General features: G+C 47.8%; 1 protein-coding gene across 2 annotated transcripts in view; it reads right to left on the bottom strand.

Moving 5' to 3' along the window:
- The window catches only part of noc4l (nucleolar complex associated 4 homolog), a 46,610-nt gene that overhangs the window by 19,952 nt on the left and 11,151 nt on the right, over window positions 1–15,507 (bottom strand). For both annotated transcript variants that reach the window (XM_038804972.1, XM_038805055.1), the window contains exons 5-8: window positions 14,513–14,662; window positions 14,315–14,417; window positions 11,182–11,216; window positions 9,106–9,156 (exon numbers count right to left, since the gene is read on the bottom strand). In XM_038804972.1, the coding sequence (XP_038660900.1) occupies window positions 9,106–9,156; window positions 11,182–11,216; window positions 14,315–14,417; window positions 14,513–14,662 (339 nt within the window). The remainder of the gene's footprint in view (window positions 1–9,105; window positions 9,157–11,181; window positions 11,217–14,314; window positions 14,418–14,512; window positions 14,663–15,507) is intronic.

Genomic DNA, 15,507 nt, shown 5'->3' with positions numbered 1-15,507 from the left:
AGGTCTACAAGATTATGAGGGGCATGGATAGAGTGGATGGGCAGGCACTCTCTCATGGTGGAGGGTCCGTCACCAGGGGGCAGGTTTAAGGTCCCGTGGGGCAATGGTTAGGGGAGGTGTGCGAGACAGGTTTTTTACGCAGAGGGTGGCGAGTGCCTGGAATGCGATGCCAGGGGAGGTTGTGGAAGCAGATACATTAACGGCGTTCAAAAGGCATCGACAAATACATGGATAGAATGGGTACAGAGGGATACGGCACAAGGAAGTGCTGAGGGTTTTGGCCAAGGTTAGTGTCATGACCGGGACAGGCTTGGAAGGCCGAAGGGCCACCAATTTTGAATTTCACAACACTTAACTCCAACCTTGGAGGCTGGACTTGCATTCTGTGTAATATAAACTACGTCACAACCTGTGTTACAATAACAGGAAGCGCAGCTTTACACAAACGCGCCGAGATTCACTCTACAGTTAATTCTGAGGTTCAGTCATCAGCGATGGTGAAGGACACAGCATGCTGAATGACAAGCGCACCACACTTCAACCCCCATGGCTCAAGAGGCTGCAAAGCTTTCAGTTCACTTCATTCCCTTGTAAAAATAGATCAATTTAACTTTGATGGTGGTGCTGACTGGCAACGCTGAAGGCTGAACAATTATATCCTTTAACTATCAGTATCGATAAAAAGAAACAGACAAGTTTGATTCTCACGGGGTGGTCGAGTCATTTGCTTCTTCTATCTGACCACGATCGAGTTCCATTGTGACTGAATGTCCTCTGACACACACTGCCAGCAATGAGCGGGTCCCGAGGGAAAACTGAAAAGCTGGTTTCAGCTGTAAGCCTGCCTGCTGTGAAAATGTGGCTGGGTGTGGGGGGGGTCGTTAGGAGGTCATCACGGGTCCCGAGGACTAATTTCCTCACTCTGGGCTTTTTGTGTGGTTTCCATCCACCTCCACTTCTGTGGAGGCGTTTACTGCGATTCGCAAGATATTGTTACTGTGTGGGACAATAGATACCTTGCTGTTGCAGGGCGGCAGTGTGGCGCAGCGGTTAGCACTGCTGCCTCACGGCACCGAGGACCCTGATTCGAACCCGGTCCCCTGTCCGTGTGGAGTTTGCACATTCTCCCCGTGCCTGCATAGGTCTCACCCCCACAACCCAAAAAGATGTGCAGGGTAGGTGGATTGGCCACGCTAAATTGCCCCTTAATTGGAAAAGAATAATTTGGTTCTCTAAATTTATTTTTCAAAAAAGATACCTTCCTGCTTTATGCTCACAGCTGGACATCTGTTTCCAAGCACAGCCCCATGATATTTCCAAATTTGCTAAATGACAAACAGCAACACTAACGGCGCTGAAATGATATCGCAGTACAGGTTGAGCAGCCCTTATCCGGAATTCCGAAAACTGAAACATTCCAAAATCCGCACTTTTGTTTTGAGTGCCAACGTGAGGTCGTGAGCGGGAAATCCCACAAGGAGAGGTTCCCAAAAGACCATAAGACATAGGAACAGAATTAGGCCACTCGGCCCATCAAGTCTGCTCCAGCATTCAATCATGGCTGAAAAAATCCCTCTTGGCAGAGCTAGCAAAATACCTTGATATCGGCTTACTTAGAGAGATTTGGGGAGGAGGAGGTTTGCGAGACAAAGATGAAATAGGAAATTTGATGTTAGAATCTTGTAGCACAAAGGAAGGCCATGCAGCCCATCGAACCTGGATCAGCTCTTTGGAAAGAGCTATCCAATTAGCCCCATTTACATCACGGGGAGCCAGTGGCACGATAATAATCTCACTGGAATATTAATCTAGAGGCCCAGGCCGACGTTCCGGGAGGCACAAATCCCACCGCAGCAGCTGGTGGAATTCAAATTCAATTAATAAACCCCGAGCGGAAAGCTAGTCTCGGCGACGGTGGCCGTGAAACTATTGTCGAATGTCGTAAAAACCCATCTGGTTCACTAACGTCATTTAGGGAAGGAAATCTGCCGTCCTTACCCGGTCTGGCCTACATGTGACTCCAGACCCACAGCAATGTGGTTGACTCCTAACTGCCCCCCCTTTAAACTGGCTGAGAAAAGCACTCAGTTCAAGGTCAATTAGAGATGGACAACTATTGCTATCTTTGCCAGATACCCTTATCCCATCAAAGAGTAAAGATAATAAAACTCTCCCCTCTTTCTGCATAGCCCTGAATATTCTTCCTCTTTGAGTATTGATACAAGATTTTTTTTTTTTTAAAAACAGCAACTTTAAAAGACAATAACACCACCAGCGTTAAACTGTTTTCCGCAGTGACTACATTATAGTCACCACCAGAGTTCTGTGATGTCGCAGAAATACACATCCTGTTTACTGCTCAAAATACCTTTATAACTTTCAAAATAACTGCTCAACCGCTTGCAGAGATGTGAATCAACTAATGTTTCCACAGGGGCAGCACGGTGGCGCAGTGGGTTAGCCCTGCTGCCTCACGGCGCCGAGGTCCCAGGTTCGATCCCAGCTCTGGGTCACTGTCCGTGTGGAGTCTGCACATTCTCCCCGTGTTTGCGTGGGTTTCACCCCCACAACGCAAAGGTGTGCAGGGTAGGTGGATTGGCCACGCTAAATGCCCCTGAATTGGAAAAAATGAATTGGGCACTCTAAATTTATTTTATAAAAACCTAATGTTCCATAGACAAAATCAGGAGAGCGACTTGAGGATAAAGCTGATTACAGTCTAGTACCTCAGGTAGGTTGATTTGAAAGGAAAACAGAAGTCCACAAGAATAGTTCCAATTATGATACTCACCACGACCTGCTCGCACAGTAAAGAAGAGCGACTTCAGAGAACAGCACGAGAGGTTATCATTTTTTAAAATAAATTTAGAGTGCCCAATTCTTTTTTTTTTCCCCAATTAAGGGGCAATTTAGCGTGGCCAGTTTTGCGACCAGGCACATCTTTTTGGGTTGTGGGGGTGAGACCCACGGGGACACGGGGAGAATGTGAAAACGCCACACAGACAGTGACCCGGGGCCGGGATCGAACCCGGGTCCTTGCCGCTTTGAGGCAGCGGTGCTAACCACTGCGCCACCATGCCAGCCACAAGAAGTTATATTAAACTTGTATTGAACTCTAGTTGCGCAACCCTGGGAGCACTGAGGTCAGCTCTGGTGTCCGAGTGAGAACAAGGTCACAGAGGCACCAGAGAAATATGAAATAAAAATCGCTTATTGTCACGAGTAGGCTTCAAACGAAGTTACTGTGAAAAGCCCCTAGTCGCCACATTCCGGCGCCTGTTCGGGGAGGCTGGTACGGGAATCGAACCGTGCTGCTGGCCTGCCTTGGTCTGCTTTAAAAGCCAGCGATTTAGCCCTGTGCTAAACCAGCCCCAAATATGATCCCAGGAGTGGTCATACCTGGGGCAGCACGGTAGCATGGTGGTTAGCATAAATACTTCACAGCTCCAGGGTCCCAGGTTCGATTCCCGGCTGGGTCACTGTCTGTGTGGAGTCTGCACGTCCTCCCCGTGTGTGCGTGGGTTTCCTCCGGGTGCTCCGGTTTCCTCCCAGTCCAAAGATGTGCGGGTTAGGTGGATTGACCATGCTAAATTGCCCGTAGCATCCTAAAAAGTAAGGTTGGTGGGGGGTTGGGTTACGGGTATAGGGTGGATATGTGGGTTTGAGTAGGGTGATCATTGCTCGGCACAACATCGAGGACCGAAGGGCGTGTTCTGTGCTGTTCTATGTTCTATACGCACCAGGAAAGATTGAACAGACCAGGCTCTTTTCTCTAGGAAGGGGAAGACTGTGGGAAGATTCAAATTCAGACTTTGAGGCACCAGCTGGGAGAGACTTATGCAGAATTTGAAAGGGTTGAGCAGAACAATTTTAATAGATGGCATTGGGAGTTGAGATGACATTGGAAGTTGAGATTACATAGGAGCAGGAGGAGGCCTTTTGGCCCTTCGAGCCTGCTCCGCCATTCATCACGATCATGGCTGATCATCCAACTCAATAGCCTAATCCTGCTTTCTCCCCATAGCATTTGATCCCATTCTCCCCAAGTGCTATATCTAGCCGCCTCGTGAATATATTCAATGTTTTAGCATCAACTACTTCCTGTGGTAATGAATTCCACAGGCTCACCACTCTTTGGGTGAAGAAATGTCTCCTTATCTCTGTCCGAAATGGTTTACCCTGAATCCTCAGACTGTGACCCCTGGTTCTGGACACACCCATCATTGGTAACATCTTCCCTGCATCTACCCTGTCCAGTCCTGTTAGAATTTTATACGTCTCTATGAGATTCCCCCCCCCTCATTTTTCTGAACTCCAGCGAGAACAATCATAACCTAGTCAATCTCTCCTCATATGACAGTCCCGCCATCCCTGGAATCAGTCTGGTAAACCTTCGCTGCACTCCCTCGAGAGCAAGAACATCCTTCCTCAGAGGAGGAGACCAAAACTGCACACAATACTCCAGGTGTGGCCTCACCAAGGCCCTGTACAATTGCAGCAACACATTCCTGCTTCTATACTCGAAACCTCTCGCAATGAAGGCCAACATACCATTAGCCTTCTTTACCTCCTGCTGCACCTGCATGCTTACCTTCAGCGAATGGTGCACAAGGACACCCAGGTCCCACTGCACACTCCCCTCTCCCAATTTACAACCATTCAGGTAGTAATCTGCCTTCCTGTTTTTGCTTCCAAAGTGAATAACCTCACACTTATCCAAATTATACTGCATCTGCCATTGATTTGCCCACTTGCCCAACCTGTCCAGATCTTGCTGTAGGATCCCTGCATCCTCATCACAATTCACCCTCCCACCTAATTTGGTATCATCTGCAAACTTTGAGATGTTACATTTCATCCAAATCATTAATATATATTGTGAATAGCTGGGGTCCGAGCACCGGTCCCTGTGGTACCCCACTGGTTACTGCCTGCCAATTTGAAAAGGAGCCATTATTCACTATCCTTTGTTTCCTCTCTGCCAACCAGTTTTCTATCCGCCACAATACATTTCCCCCAATCCCATGCACTTTAATTTTGCACAATAATCTCTTATGCGGGACTTTGTCAAACACCTTCTGAAAGTCCAAATATACCACATCGACTGGCTCCCCCTTGTCAACTGTACCGGTTACCTCTTCAAAGAATTTCAACAGCTTTGTCAAGCATGATTTTCCCTTCATAAATCCATGCTGACTCTGACTGATCCTGCCACTGCTTTCTAAATGTTCTGCTATAAAGTCCTTGATAATGGATTCAAGCAATTTCCCCTCTACCGATGTTAGGCTTACTGGTCTATAATTCCCTGCTTTCTCTCTACCTCCCTTTTTGAATGTCGGAGTGACGTGAGCTACCCTCCAATCTGCAGGAACAGTTCCAGAGTCGATAGAATCCCAGAAGATGACCACCAATGCATCCACTATTTTCAGAGCCGCCTCCTTAAGCACTCTGGGATGCAGATTCTCAGGCCCTGGGGATTTATCCGTCTTAAATCCCATCAGTTTTCCCAGCACCATTTCTCTACTAATGTTGATCTCCCTCAGTTCTTCCCTCTCACTAAACCTTTCATTCTCCAACATTTCTGGGATCTAATTTGTGTCCTCATTTGTGAAGACAGAACCAAAGTATGTATTCAATTGCTCAGCCATTTCTTTGTCCCTTATTATGCATTCCCCTGTTTCTGTCTGTAGGAGGCCTATAATTCTCTTTACCAATCTCTTTCTCTTCACATATCTATAGAAACTCTTAGTGTCAGTCTTTATGTTCCCTGCAAGCTTCCTTTCGTACTGTACTTTCCCCTTCTTAATCAATCCCTTTGTCCTTCTTTGCTGAATTCTAAACTGCTCCCAATCCTCAGACCTATTATTTTTCTTGGCAAATCTGTATGCTTCTTCCTTGTATCGGATACTATTTTTAATTTCCTTCTTAAGTCATGGATTGGCCCTCTTACCCCCTTTGCTTCTGTGCCAGACAGGAATGAACAGTTCCTCCCTGCGCTCCTTGAATGTTTGCAATTGTCTATCCACTGTCATCCCTTTAAGTAACTCTCCCCAATCTATCAAGGCCAACTCACGCCTCATGTCCTCATAGTTCCCTTTTGTCCTTGCTCCCTCTTTCTCTGACTCCTTGCGTAGGTTCCCATTCCCCTGGCATATTAATTTAAACTTACCTATGAAGCTCTGAGAGAGCTCATTCTCTTAGAGGAGTTTAAGAATTTCCTAACGTACCTACTTATAATAAGAAGCCATGTTGAAGACCAGAGGATGCAAACTGCCGGCAAACAGCAATTGTGGCTGACGATTACAAGCTAATCCATAAACTTAAAACTTTGCACCATTGTCCCCATCATTTTGAAAAGTTAGGAAGTGGGAGAGTGAGAGGAAGGAAGGTAGCCAGGTTAGAGAATAAAGAACAAAAGAACAAAGAAAAGTACAGCTCAGGAATAGGCCCTTCGGTCCTCCAAGCCTGTGCCAACTATGCTGCCCGTCTAAACTAAAACCTTCTGCACTTCCGGGGTCCGTATCCCTCTATTCCCATCCTATTCATGTATTTGTCAAGGTGCCCCTTAAACGTCACTATCGTCCCTGCTTCCACCACCTCCTCCGGCAGCGAGTTCCAGGCACCCACTACCCTCTGTGTAAAAATACTTGCCTCGTACAGCTCCTCGAAACCTTGCCCCTCGCACCTTAAACCTATGCCCCCTAGTAATTGACCTCTCCACCCTGGGAAAAAGTCTGTGACTATCCACCCTGTCTATGCCCCTCATAATTTTGTAGACCTCTATCAGGTCGCCCCTCAACTTCCTTCGTTCCAGTGAGAACAAACCAAGTTTATTCAATCTCTCCTCATAGCTAATGCCCTCCATACCAGGCAGAATCCTGGTAAATCTCTTCCGGACCCTTTCAAAAGCCTCCACATCCTTCTGGTAGTGCGGCAACCAGAATTGAACACTATACTCCAAGTGTGGCCCATCTAATGTTCTATACAGCTGCAACATGACTTGCCAATTCTTATACTCAATGCCCCGGCCAATGAAGGCAAGCATGCCGTATGCCTTCTTGACTACCTTCTCCACCTGTGTTGCCCCTTTCAGTGACCTGTGGACCTGTACACCCAGATCTCTCTGACTGTCAGCACTCTTGAGGGTTCTACCATTCACTGTATATTCCCTACCTGCATTAGACCTTCCAAAATGCATTACCTCACATTTGTCCGGATTAAACTCCATCTGCCATCTCTCCGCCCAAGTCTCCAAACAATCTACATTCTGCTGTATCCTCAGACAGTCCTCATCGCTATCTGCAATTCCGCCAACCTTTGTGTCGTCTGCAAACTTACTAATCAGACCAGTTACATTTTCCTCCAAATCATTTATATATACTACAAACAGCAAAGGTCCCAGCACTGATCTCTGCGGAACACCACTAGTCACAGCCCTTCAGTCAGAAAAGCACCCTTCCATTGCTACTCTCTACCTTCTATGACCTAGCCAGTTCTGTATCCATCTTGCCAGCTCACCACGATCCCATGTGAATTCACCTTTTGTACCATTCTGCCATGAGGGGCCTTGTCAAAGGCCTTACTGAAGTCCATATGCCCTACCTGCATCAATCATCTTTGTGACCACCTCGAAAAACTCTATCAAGTTAGTGAGACACAACCTCCCCTTCACAAAACCGTGCTGTCTCTCACTAATACGTCCATTTGCTTCCAAACGGGAGTCGATCCTGTCTCGAAGAATTCTCACCATTAATTTCCCTACCACTGACGTAGGGCTCACTGGCCTGTAGTTCCCTGGATTATCCTTGCTACCCTTCTTAAACAAAGGAACAACATTGGCTATTCTCCAGTCCTCCGGGACATCACCTGAAGGCAGTGAGGATCCAAAGATTTCTGTCAAGGCCTCAGCAATTTCCTCTCTATCCTCCTTCAGAATTCTGGGGTAGAACTCATCAGGTCCTGGGGACTTATCTACCTTAATATTTTTCAATGGATACCTGGAAATGCTCCGAGATCAGCTCTTCAGACCAGGAAGGAAGGTACTGCGGGTGGAAGTGAGATTTGGAAAGCTAGGTGTCATCAGTGTAACAAGGTGGGACATGTTCATTCAGCACGTTGGAAGTTACAAGGAAAGCCCATTGGGACTTGTGGAGGTTTAAAGGGTGGATTCCGAAAAGGGAATGTAAGTGGAGAATATTACAGCACATACTGTAGCGTTAACTCAACCAAGGAGATCAGAGGTAAACACTGCTGTGGGAGCAGGCGTAAGGAATGAAGTAGATGAGAGATATGCCAGTGTTGTGTCTCAGGGGAAGGTCATCCCATTTTTCTCGTCAGATGTAGCCAACCCAATAACAGTTTTGAGAGACACAGGGGCAACTCAAACCCCTGTGCTGGAGATGGATTTGTTTTTTCCTCCGAGTGAAAGCGGAGGTATTTGTGACTGGGATAAGTTGCACCCCAGTTCCATTGTATAAAGTGCGATTGGAGTGTGATTTAGTGTCAGATCCAGTAGATGCTGGGAGCGGTTAAGGAATTCCCAGTGAAAGGAGTAGTTACTTTTGGGGAATGATTTAACGGGAGTGAAGGTTGTAGCTTCATCCATGATTACAGAGCATCCGAAGGAAGTACTGCAGTTAGCACGTGAGATGCCAACATTAGAGCATGTGGGAGTTAGGAAAATTCATTGGGCACTGAATGACTCAGAGGAAGAGGTGTTGACAGTTGTTGATCACATATCTAATGACAGAGGTAGTGACCCAGATCCTGAGCATTTTCAGACATTGGGTGATCGTAAGGATGAGGAGTCAGACAAGGGTCTTGACTTCGATTACCAGAGCATTGGTTAGGAGGCAGAGTCAGACGGGCGTTTTGTCTTCGAACTCGGTTCTGATTACGAAGTAATGGTAAACAGGGGTGGCAGGAAGGAAGAGTCAGGCGAGAGTATTGACTTTGATTTTGTCGTAACAAGACATGGAAATGAAGACACTCTGCAGGTGTGAAAAGGACATGTGAACTACGACCCTGAGCCAAACGAGAGCACATCGCCAGCAAATGTGTTAAAATATATCACTCACAGGAAGCATTATTCTGGATGGAACTTACTTTGTGTTTCAGGAAAGCCAGCCACAGCCGCTCAAATATTCTTCGGTGCTCCTGTTGGTGGGAATGTCGAAATCAGCATGAGACACAATGCAGTCGGTGCATGCCAAGTGTACAATTCACTGCTCAGATCAGACAAACAGTACATAGCGAGCTCATTCCAGCACACAGTGACATTTAGTCACAGCACAGGTGTGAAAGGGTTTCTCCTTTCCCATATTAGTTTCCCACCTTTCACACACCCAGGAATCACTGATATACGGGATGTCACTCCCAAGGTTCATGGGGAAATTGGCTACTTCAGTTTTGTCATGATGATTATAGAATGATTACTGCACCGTTTGAAACCTTTGTTCAAATCTGCCTCCACCACACTCACAGACAGTACATTCCAGATCCTAACCACTCGCTGTGTGAATCTGTCTCCACCACTCACAGACAGTACATTCCAGATCCTAACCAATCGCTGTGTGAATCTGCTTCCACCACACTCACAGACAGTACATTCCAGATCCTAACCACTCGCTGTGTGAATCTGTCTCCACCACTCACAGACAGTACATTCCAGATCCTAACCACTCGCTGTGTGAATCTGCCTCCACCACACTCACAGACAGTACATTCCAGATCCTAACCACTCGCCGTGTGAATCTGCCTCCACCACACTCACAGACAGTACATTCCAGATCCTAACCACTCGCTGTGTGAATCTGCCTCCACCGCACTCACAGACAGTACATTCCAGATCCTAACCACTCGCTGTGTGAATCTGTCCCCACCACACTCACAGACAGTACATTCCAGATCCTAACCACTCGCTGTGTGAATCTGTCTCCACCACACTCACAGACAGTGCATTCCAGATCCTAACCACTCGCTGTGTGACCGTCTCCACCACACTCACAGACAGAACATTCCAGATCCTAACCACTCGCTGTGTGAATCTGCCTCCACCACACTCACAGACAGTACATTCCAGATCCTAACCACTCGCTGTGTGAATCTGCCTCCACCACACTCACAGACAGTACATTCCAGATCCTAACCACGCGCTGTGTGAATCTGCCTCCACCACACTCACAGACAGTACATTCCAGATCCTAACCACTCGCTGTGTGAATCTGTCTCCACCACACTCACAGACAGTACATTCCAGATCCTAACCACTCGCTGTGTGAATCTGCCTCCACCACACTCACAGACAGTACATTCCAGATCCTAACCACTCGCTGTGTGAATCTGCCTCCACCACACTCACAGACAGTACATTCCAGATCCTAACCACTCGCTGTGTGAATCTGCCTCCACCACACTCACAGACAGTACATTCCAGATCCTAACCACTCGCTGTGTAAAACCGATGCACCTCATGTTGTTGGTGCTTCTTTGCCAATCACGTCTGTGCTCTCTCGTTCTTGACCCATCCACCAATGGGCAGAGTTTCTCCTTATCTGCTCTGCCTTGCTTCCTCATGATTTTGACAGCATCGATCAAATCTCCTCTCAACCTTTTCTTTGCCAAGAAGAACAACCTGCCTACTCCAATCTATCCTCAGAACTGAAGTCCTTCACCCCCGGGATTTCTTCTTGAAACATTCTGCATCCTCTCTAAATTCTTCACATCCTTCCTAGAAGATGTGGTCCCAGAATGGGGAGCTCCAGTTGAGGCTGAACCAGAGTTACACAAGGGCTCACAATAACATCCTTGCTTTTGCAAGGAGAAAGGGGTCCGTTCTGAATAGATGTTCTGCATCGAAATGCCTTTAAAGGGTCTTGGGCGTGGCGGACACGTTACGAGTCAGGGAAGGGTTTGACAAAGTTTGAGCTGTCAGGAAGACTAAGCAGCCAGGCCCACACAGTCAGGGCAGCGAAGCAACTTAATGGGCGCCATAAGCACCAGATCACGTTCGCAATCCGAGAGAATAGGTTTGTGGGATCTGTACAAATGGTAGTAGTGAATCTCCTCATCTCCCTGAAAGGCAGCTGTTTTTAGGACTCCATGTGGCAGAATGACAGCGTACGTATGTGACTAGGCGAATATTTATCCTTCAACTAATGCAGACAGGTATTAAAACAGTACCTTCAGTCTAGCCGCTTTCCACTCATCATGTTTATCTGCAAACGGAGAGATTTCAATGTTAACATCTTCCTGCAAACAAGCAATTTTGACGACTTCAGAAATAAATATTATTTTAACAGACGCTGTCCCCCTCCTCTGAGCTTAATTACGAACTGAGCAGCAATCCTCTCCAGCACGGAATATATCTAAGTCCAAGCTCCCAACACACGGCGAGTTCAGAGGAGGAAGGCCATTCAACCCATCTGAACCCACCCTTATCCCAAAAGCAAAAAAAAGCTGCAACTCAACCCGTCTCTCCCCAACAAACACAGATCCCAACAAGGTTCCTGAATAATAACCCCCGAGTCTCCAGCCCTCTCTTGCTGCACGTGTTCAACTTAGCGATGGGATGATTCCTGGCAACAGTCTGAGGTTTGCCCAGTTAGGGCGGCACGGTGGCTCAGTGGTTAGCACTGTTGCTTCACAGCTGCAGGGTCCCAGGTTCGATTCTCGGCTTGGGTCACTGTCTGTGCGGAGTCTGCACGTTCTCCCCGTGTCTGCGTAGGTTTCCTCCGGGTGCTCCGGTTTCCTCCCACAGTCCAAAGATGTGCAGGTTAGGTGGATTGGCCATGATAAATTGCCCCTTAGTGTCCAAAAAGATTGGCTGGGGTTCCTGGGAAAGGGTGAAGGTGTGGGCTTAAGTAGGGTGCTCTTTCGAAGGGCGGTGCAGACTCGATGGGCTGAATGGCCTCCTTCTGCACTGTACATTCTATGATTCTATGACCTCATTATCCTATTTTATCTCAAAGCAACACTCAATGTTAATTAGCAGTAAATATTTAAAAAATAATAATAATTGGGTACTTTAAATTTACGTTAATTAATCTTCGCTCAAATAAATAAAGGATTTCATTCACATAGCACCTTTAATGAGCACAGGACATCCTAAATCTTTCGCATTCAGGGCTAAGCATTTTCAAAGTGTGGTCAGTGGTGTAATGTGGGGAGTGCAGCAAACAATTTCTGCAAGATCCCAGAGACAGGAATGTGATAATGAGGGCAGCACGGTGGCGCAGTGGGTTAGCCCTGCTGCCTCATGGCGCCGAGGTCCCAGGTTCGATTCCCAGCTCTGGGTCACTGTCTGTTTGCACGGAGTTTGCACCTTCTCCCCGTGTCGGCGTGGGTTTCACCCCCACAACTTATTAAATTTATTAAAAAGGAATGTGATAATGATCAGATACTCCAGTGCATTAGTTGAAGGATAAATATTCGCCTAGTCACATGCAAATCCCCGCCCCCCACCCTTCTTTAAGATAGTGCTGTGGGATCTTGTACAGCGACCAGAAAGGCAAGGCAGGTTTGACAGCTCCGACAACGCAGCACTCCCTCGATACCCCACTGAAGTGTCAACCCGGCCTTTGTGCTCAAGCCTCTGGAGAAAGCCTCAAAACTACTGTGGCAGAGGTGTTAAAATGCAGGGCCGTACGCCTCCACACTCAGCCACCAGCTTTGCTGGGTCAATAGCCCAAATGTGCCCGTTCCAGCCTCGCAGATCAATGCTGCGGGGTCCTCCCCTGTGCTCGTGATAGATTGCCGATCTGCCGCACAGGGAATGTTTCAATTCGCGTCCATCCAATTCAATCACAACGTACAAACTCAGGTAAAGCCCAGTCTCTCGCGCCAGCGCCGAGTCCCACAGAATTACTGAGAACCGATGAACACCTGTCAAATGCCACCGGGTTCAGGAGCCTTGGCGAGAAAATTCAAGCGGTTGGGGGTTCCCAAGATAAACCACCGGTTCACAACCTCTACTGCACACTGGCTCCCGAAAGGGAGTGCGGAAGAGACTGTTCAAAATTTGAACTCGGGCACGGAGTTGGAAAGGCGGGCTCCCTGCAAAATCTTCAAAGGAAAACAGGGGTAAGTGAGGGTTCCAGCGCAGAGGGGGTAATACACCACCGTTATTCACGTAGAGGGTTTCGATGGGAGGTGATGCAACCTTGGACGGGCCTGCCCAGAAACGAAGCCGTGAAACAAGTTGAATTTATGCAGTTTGAGGGAAGCTCTAATTCTGACAAAAGTGTGCTACTGACAACAAGGCTGGCTGGAAACGTACACGGTTGTTAGAGGCGCTCTCAAACGGCAAGTCTTTCATTCAGACTAACGATGGGAGATGACAGATTGGGGATGACCCTTCCGTCTAGGAGAAGGATCCAGACAATAATAATCGCTTATCGTCACAAGTCGGCTTCAATGAAGTTACTGTGAAAAGCCCCTAGTCGCCACATTCCGGCACCTGTTCGGGGAGGCCAGTACGGGAATTGAACCCGCCGCTGCTGCCTTGTTCTGCATTACAAGCCAGCCTTTTAGCCCACTGTGCTAAGCCAGCCCTGGAGCTACAAGAACCAAACCCAGGGAAATACTCTACGTAAGAGGGTCGTGAGGTTGTAGAACTAACTCACTGTTCCAGAAGACTATACATGGCAGAGTCAACCGAGGTGTTTAAAATGAGGATATTTTCTTGGGGAGTATCATAGAATCGTAGAATTTACAGTGCAGAGGGAGGCCATTCGACCCATCAAGTCTGCACCGGCTCTTGGAAAGAGCACCCCACCCAAGCCCACACCTCCACCCCTTCCCCACGTTTCCACCCTATCCCCGTAACCCCTCCTAACCTTTTTGGACACAAAGGGGCAATTTAGCCTGGCCAATCCACCTAACCTGCACGTCTTTGGACTGTGGGAGGAAACCGGAGCACCCGGAGGAAACCCACGCAGACACGGGGAGAACCTGTAGACTCCGCACAGACAGTGACCCAAGCTGGGAATCTCAAGCCATGTAGCTGGGACCATGAAGCAACAGTGCTAGACACTGTGCTACCGTGCCGCCCAATTTATAGGTATGAAGGCATCACTGAGGTCATCAGAAAGGACTGGAGAATGGGATAAAGTGCAAAATCTCTAAAAAAAAAACAAAAATAAGTAAGAGCCGAACCTTATCTCAGAAAACCCATCTTACTCTATTTGGAAACGTGCTAATATTGACTAGAGGAGCCCCACCCCTCCCGCCCCAAGGCTTTTGGGTAATACAAGTTCTTCCTCAGTCCAAAATGTTTCCCTTTGTCACCCGCACTTCATCATTCAACGAAACTTACTCTGTTGCTTCACAAGGAAGTTTGCGAGTTCACTCTGTTCGCCCGGCATGTGAATTGAGGATAAAAGGGCAAATGCGTTTTGTTGATAAATGGGAAGCAAATCCTACACAGAGAGGAGAGAGGAATTTGTCAACTTGCAATGATGCGCTGGTGGATTTAGAACCGAGCAAACATTAACTAGAAAGTGTGCGGGTTTACCCCCTTGGAGCTCTGCATGACTCCCGGGATGTGTTCAGTGGCAAAGGCCATCACGTAGTAACGGACATCCTCGTATTCCAAATATTCCTGAAATCGGGAGAGCAGGGACGAGGCATCTCTTTCAACCTGGATCAAAGTATCCACCAGCGACTGAAAGGGAACAGACAGGTGTGAGAGTTACCAGATTGAAGACAGAAGGCGGACAGACGGGGCTTTGAAATAACGGCACTGTGAATTTCCCCCACAACTTGAGCAGTGCCGGCCACAGCAAGATCATCATCGCCGGCACGGTAGCACAGTGGTTATCATTGTTCCTTCACCGCCCCAGGTTCGATTTCCAGCTTGGGCCATTGTCTGTATGGAGTCTGCACGTTCTCCCCGTGTCTGCGTGGGTTTCCTCCGGGTGCTCCGGTTTCCTCTCAGTCCAAAGATATAGAACATAGTACATAGAACATACAGTGCAGAAGAAGGCCATTTGGCCCATCGAAACTGCACCGATCTACTTAAGCCCCCACTTCCACCCTATCCCTGTAACCCAATAACCCCTCCTAACCTTTTTTGGTCACTAAGGGCAATTTAGCATGGCCAATCCACCTAACCTGCACGTCTTTGGACTGTGGGAGGAAACCGGAGCACCCAGTGGAAACCCACGAAGATACGGGAAGAACATGCAGACTCCGCACAGACAGTGACCCAGCGGGCAATCGAACCTGGGACCCTGGTGCTGTGAAGCCACAGTGCTATCCACTTGTGCTACCATGCTGCCCCAGTTGTGCAGGTTAGGTGGATTGGACAAAATAACTTGCCCTAAAGTGTCGAAAACAAAGGTGGGGTTACTGGGTTACGGGGATAGGATGAAGGTGTGGGCTTAAGTGGGGTGCTCTTTCCAAGGGAGACTCGATGGGCTGAATGGCCTCCTTCTGCACTGTAAATTCTACGATTCTAATGTCACAAGTAGGCTTACATTAACACTGCAATGAAGTTACTGTGAAAAG

Source organism: Scyliorhinus canicula, chromosome 1, assembly GCF_902713615.1.
Source record: "Scyliorhinus canicula chromosome 1, sScyCan1.1, whole genome shotgun sequence".
Lineage (NCBI taxonomy): Eukaryota > Metazoa > Chordata > Chondrichthyes > Carcharhiniformes > Scyliorhinidae > Scyliorhinus > Scyliorhinus canicula.
This window is presented reverse-complemented; position numbering and strand designations above follow the sequence as displayed.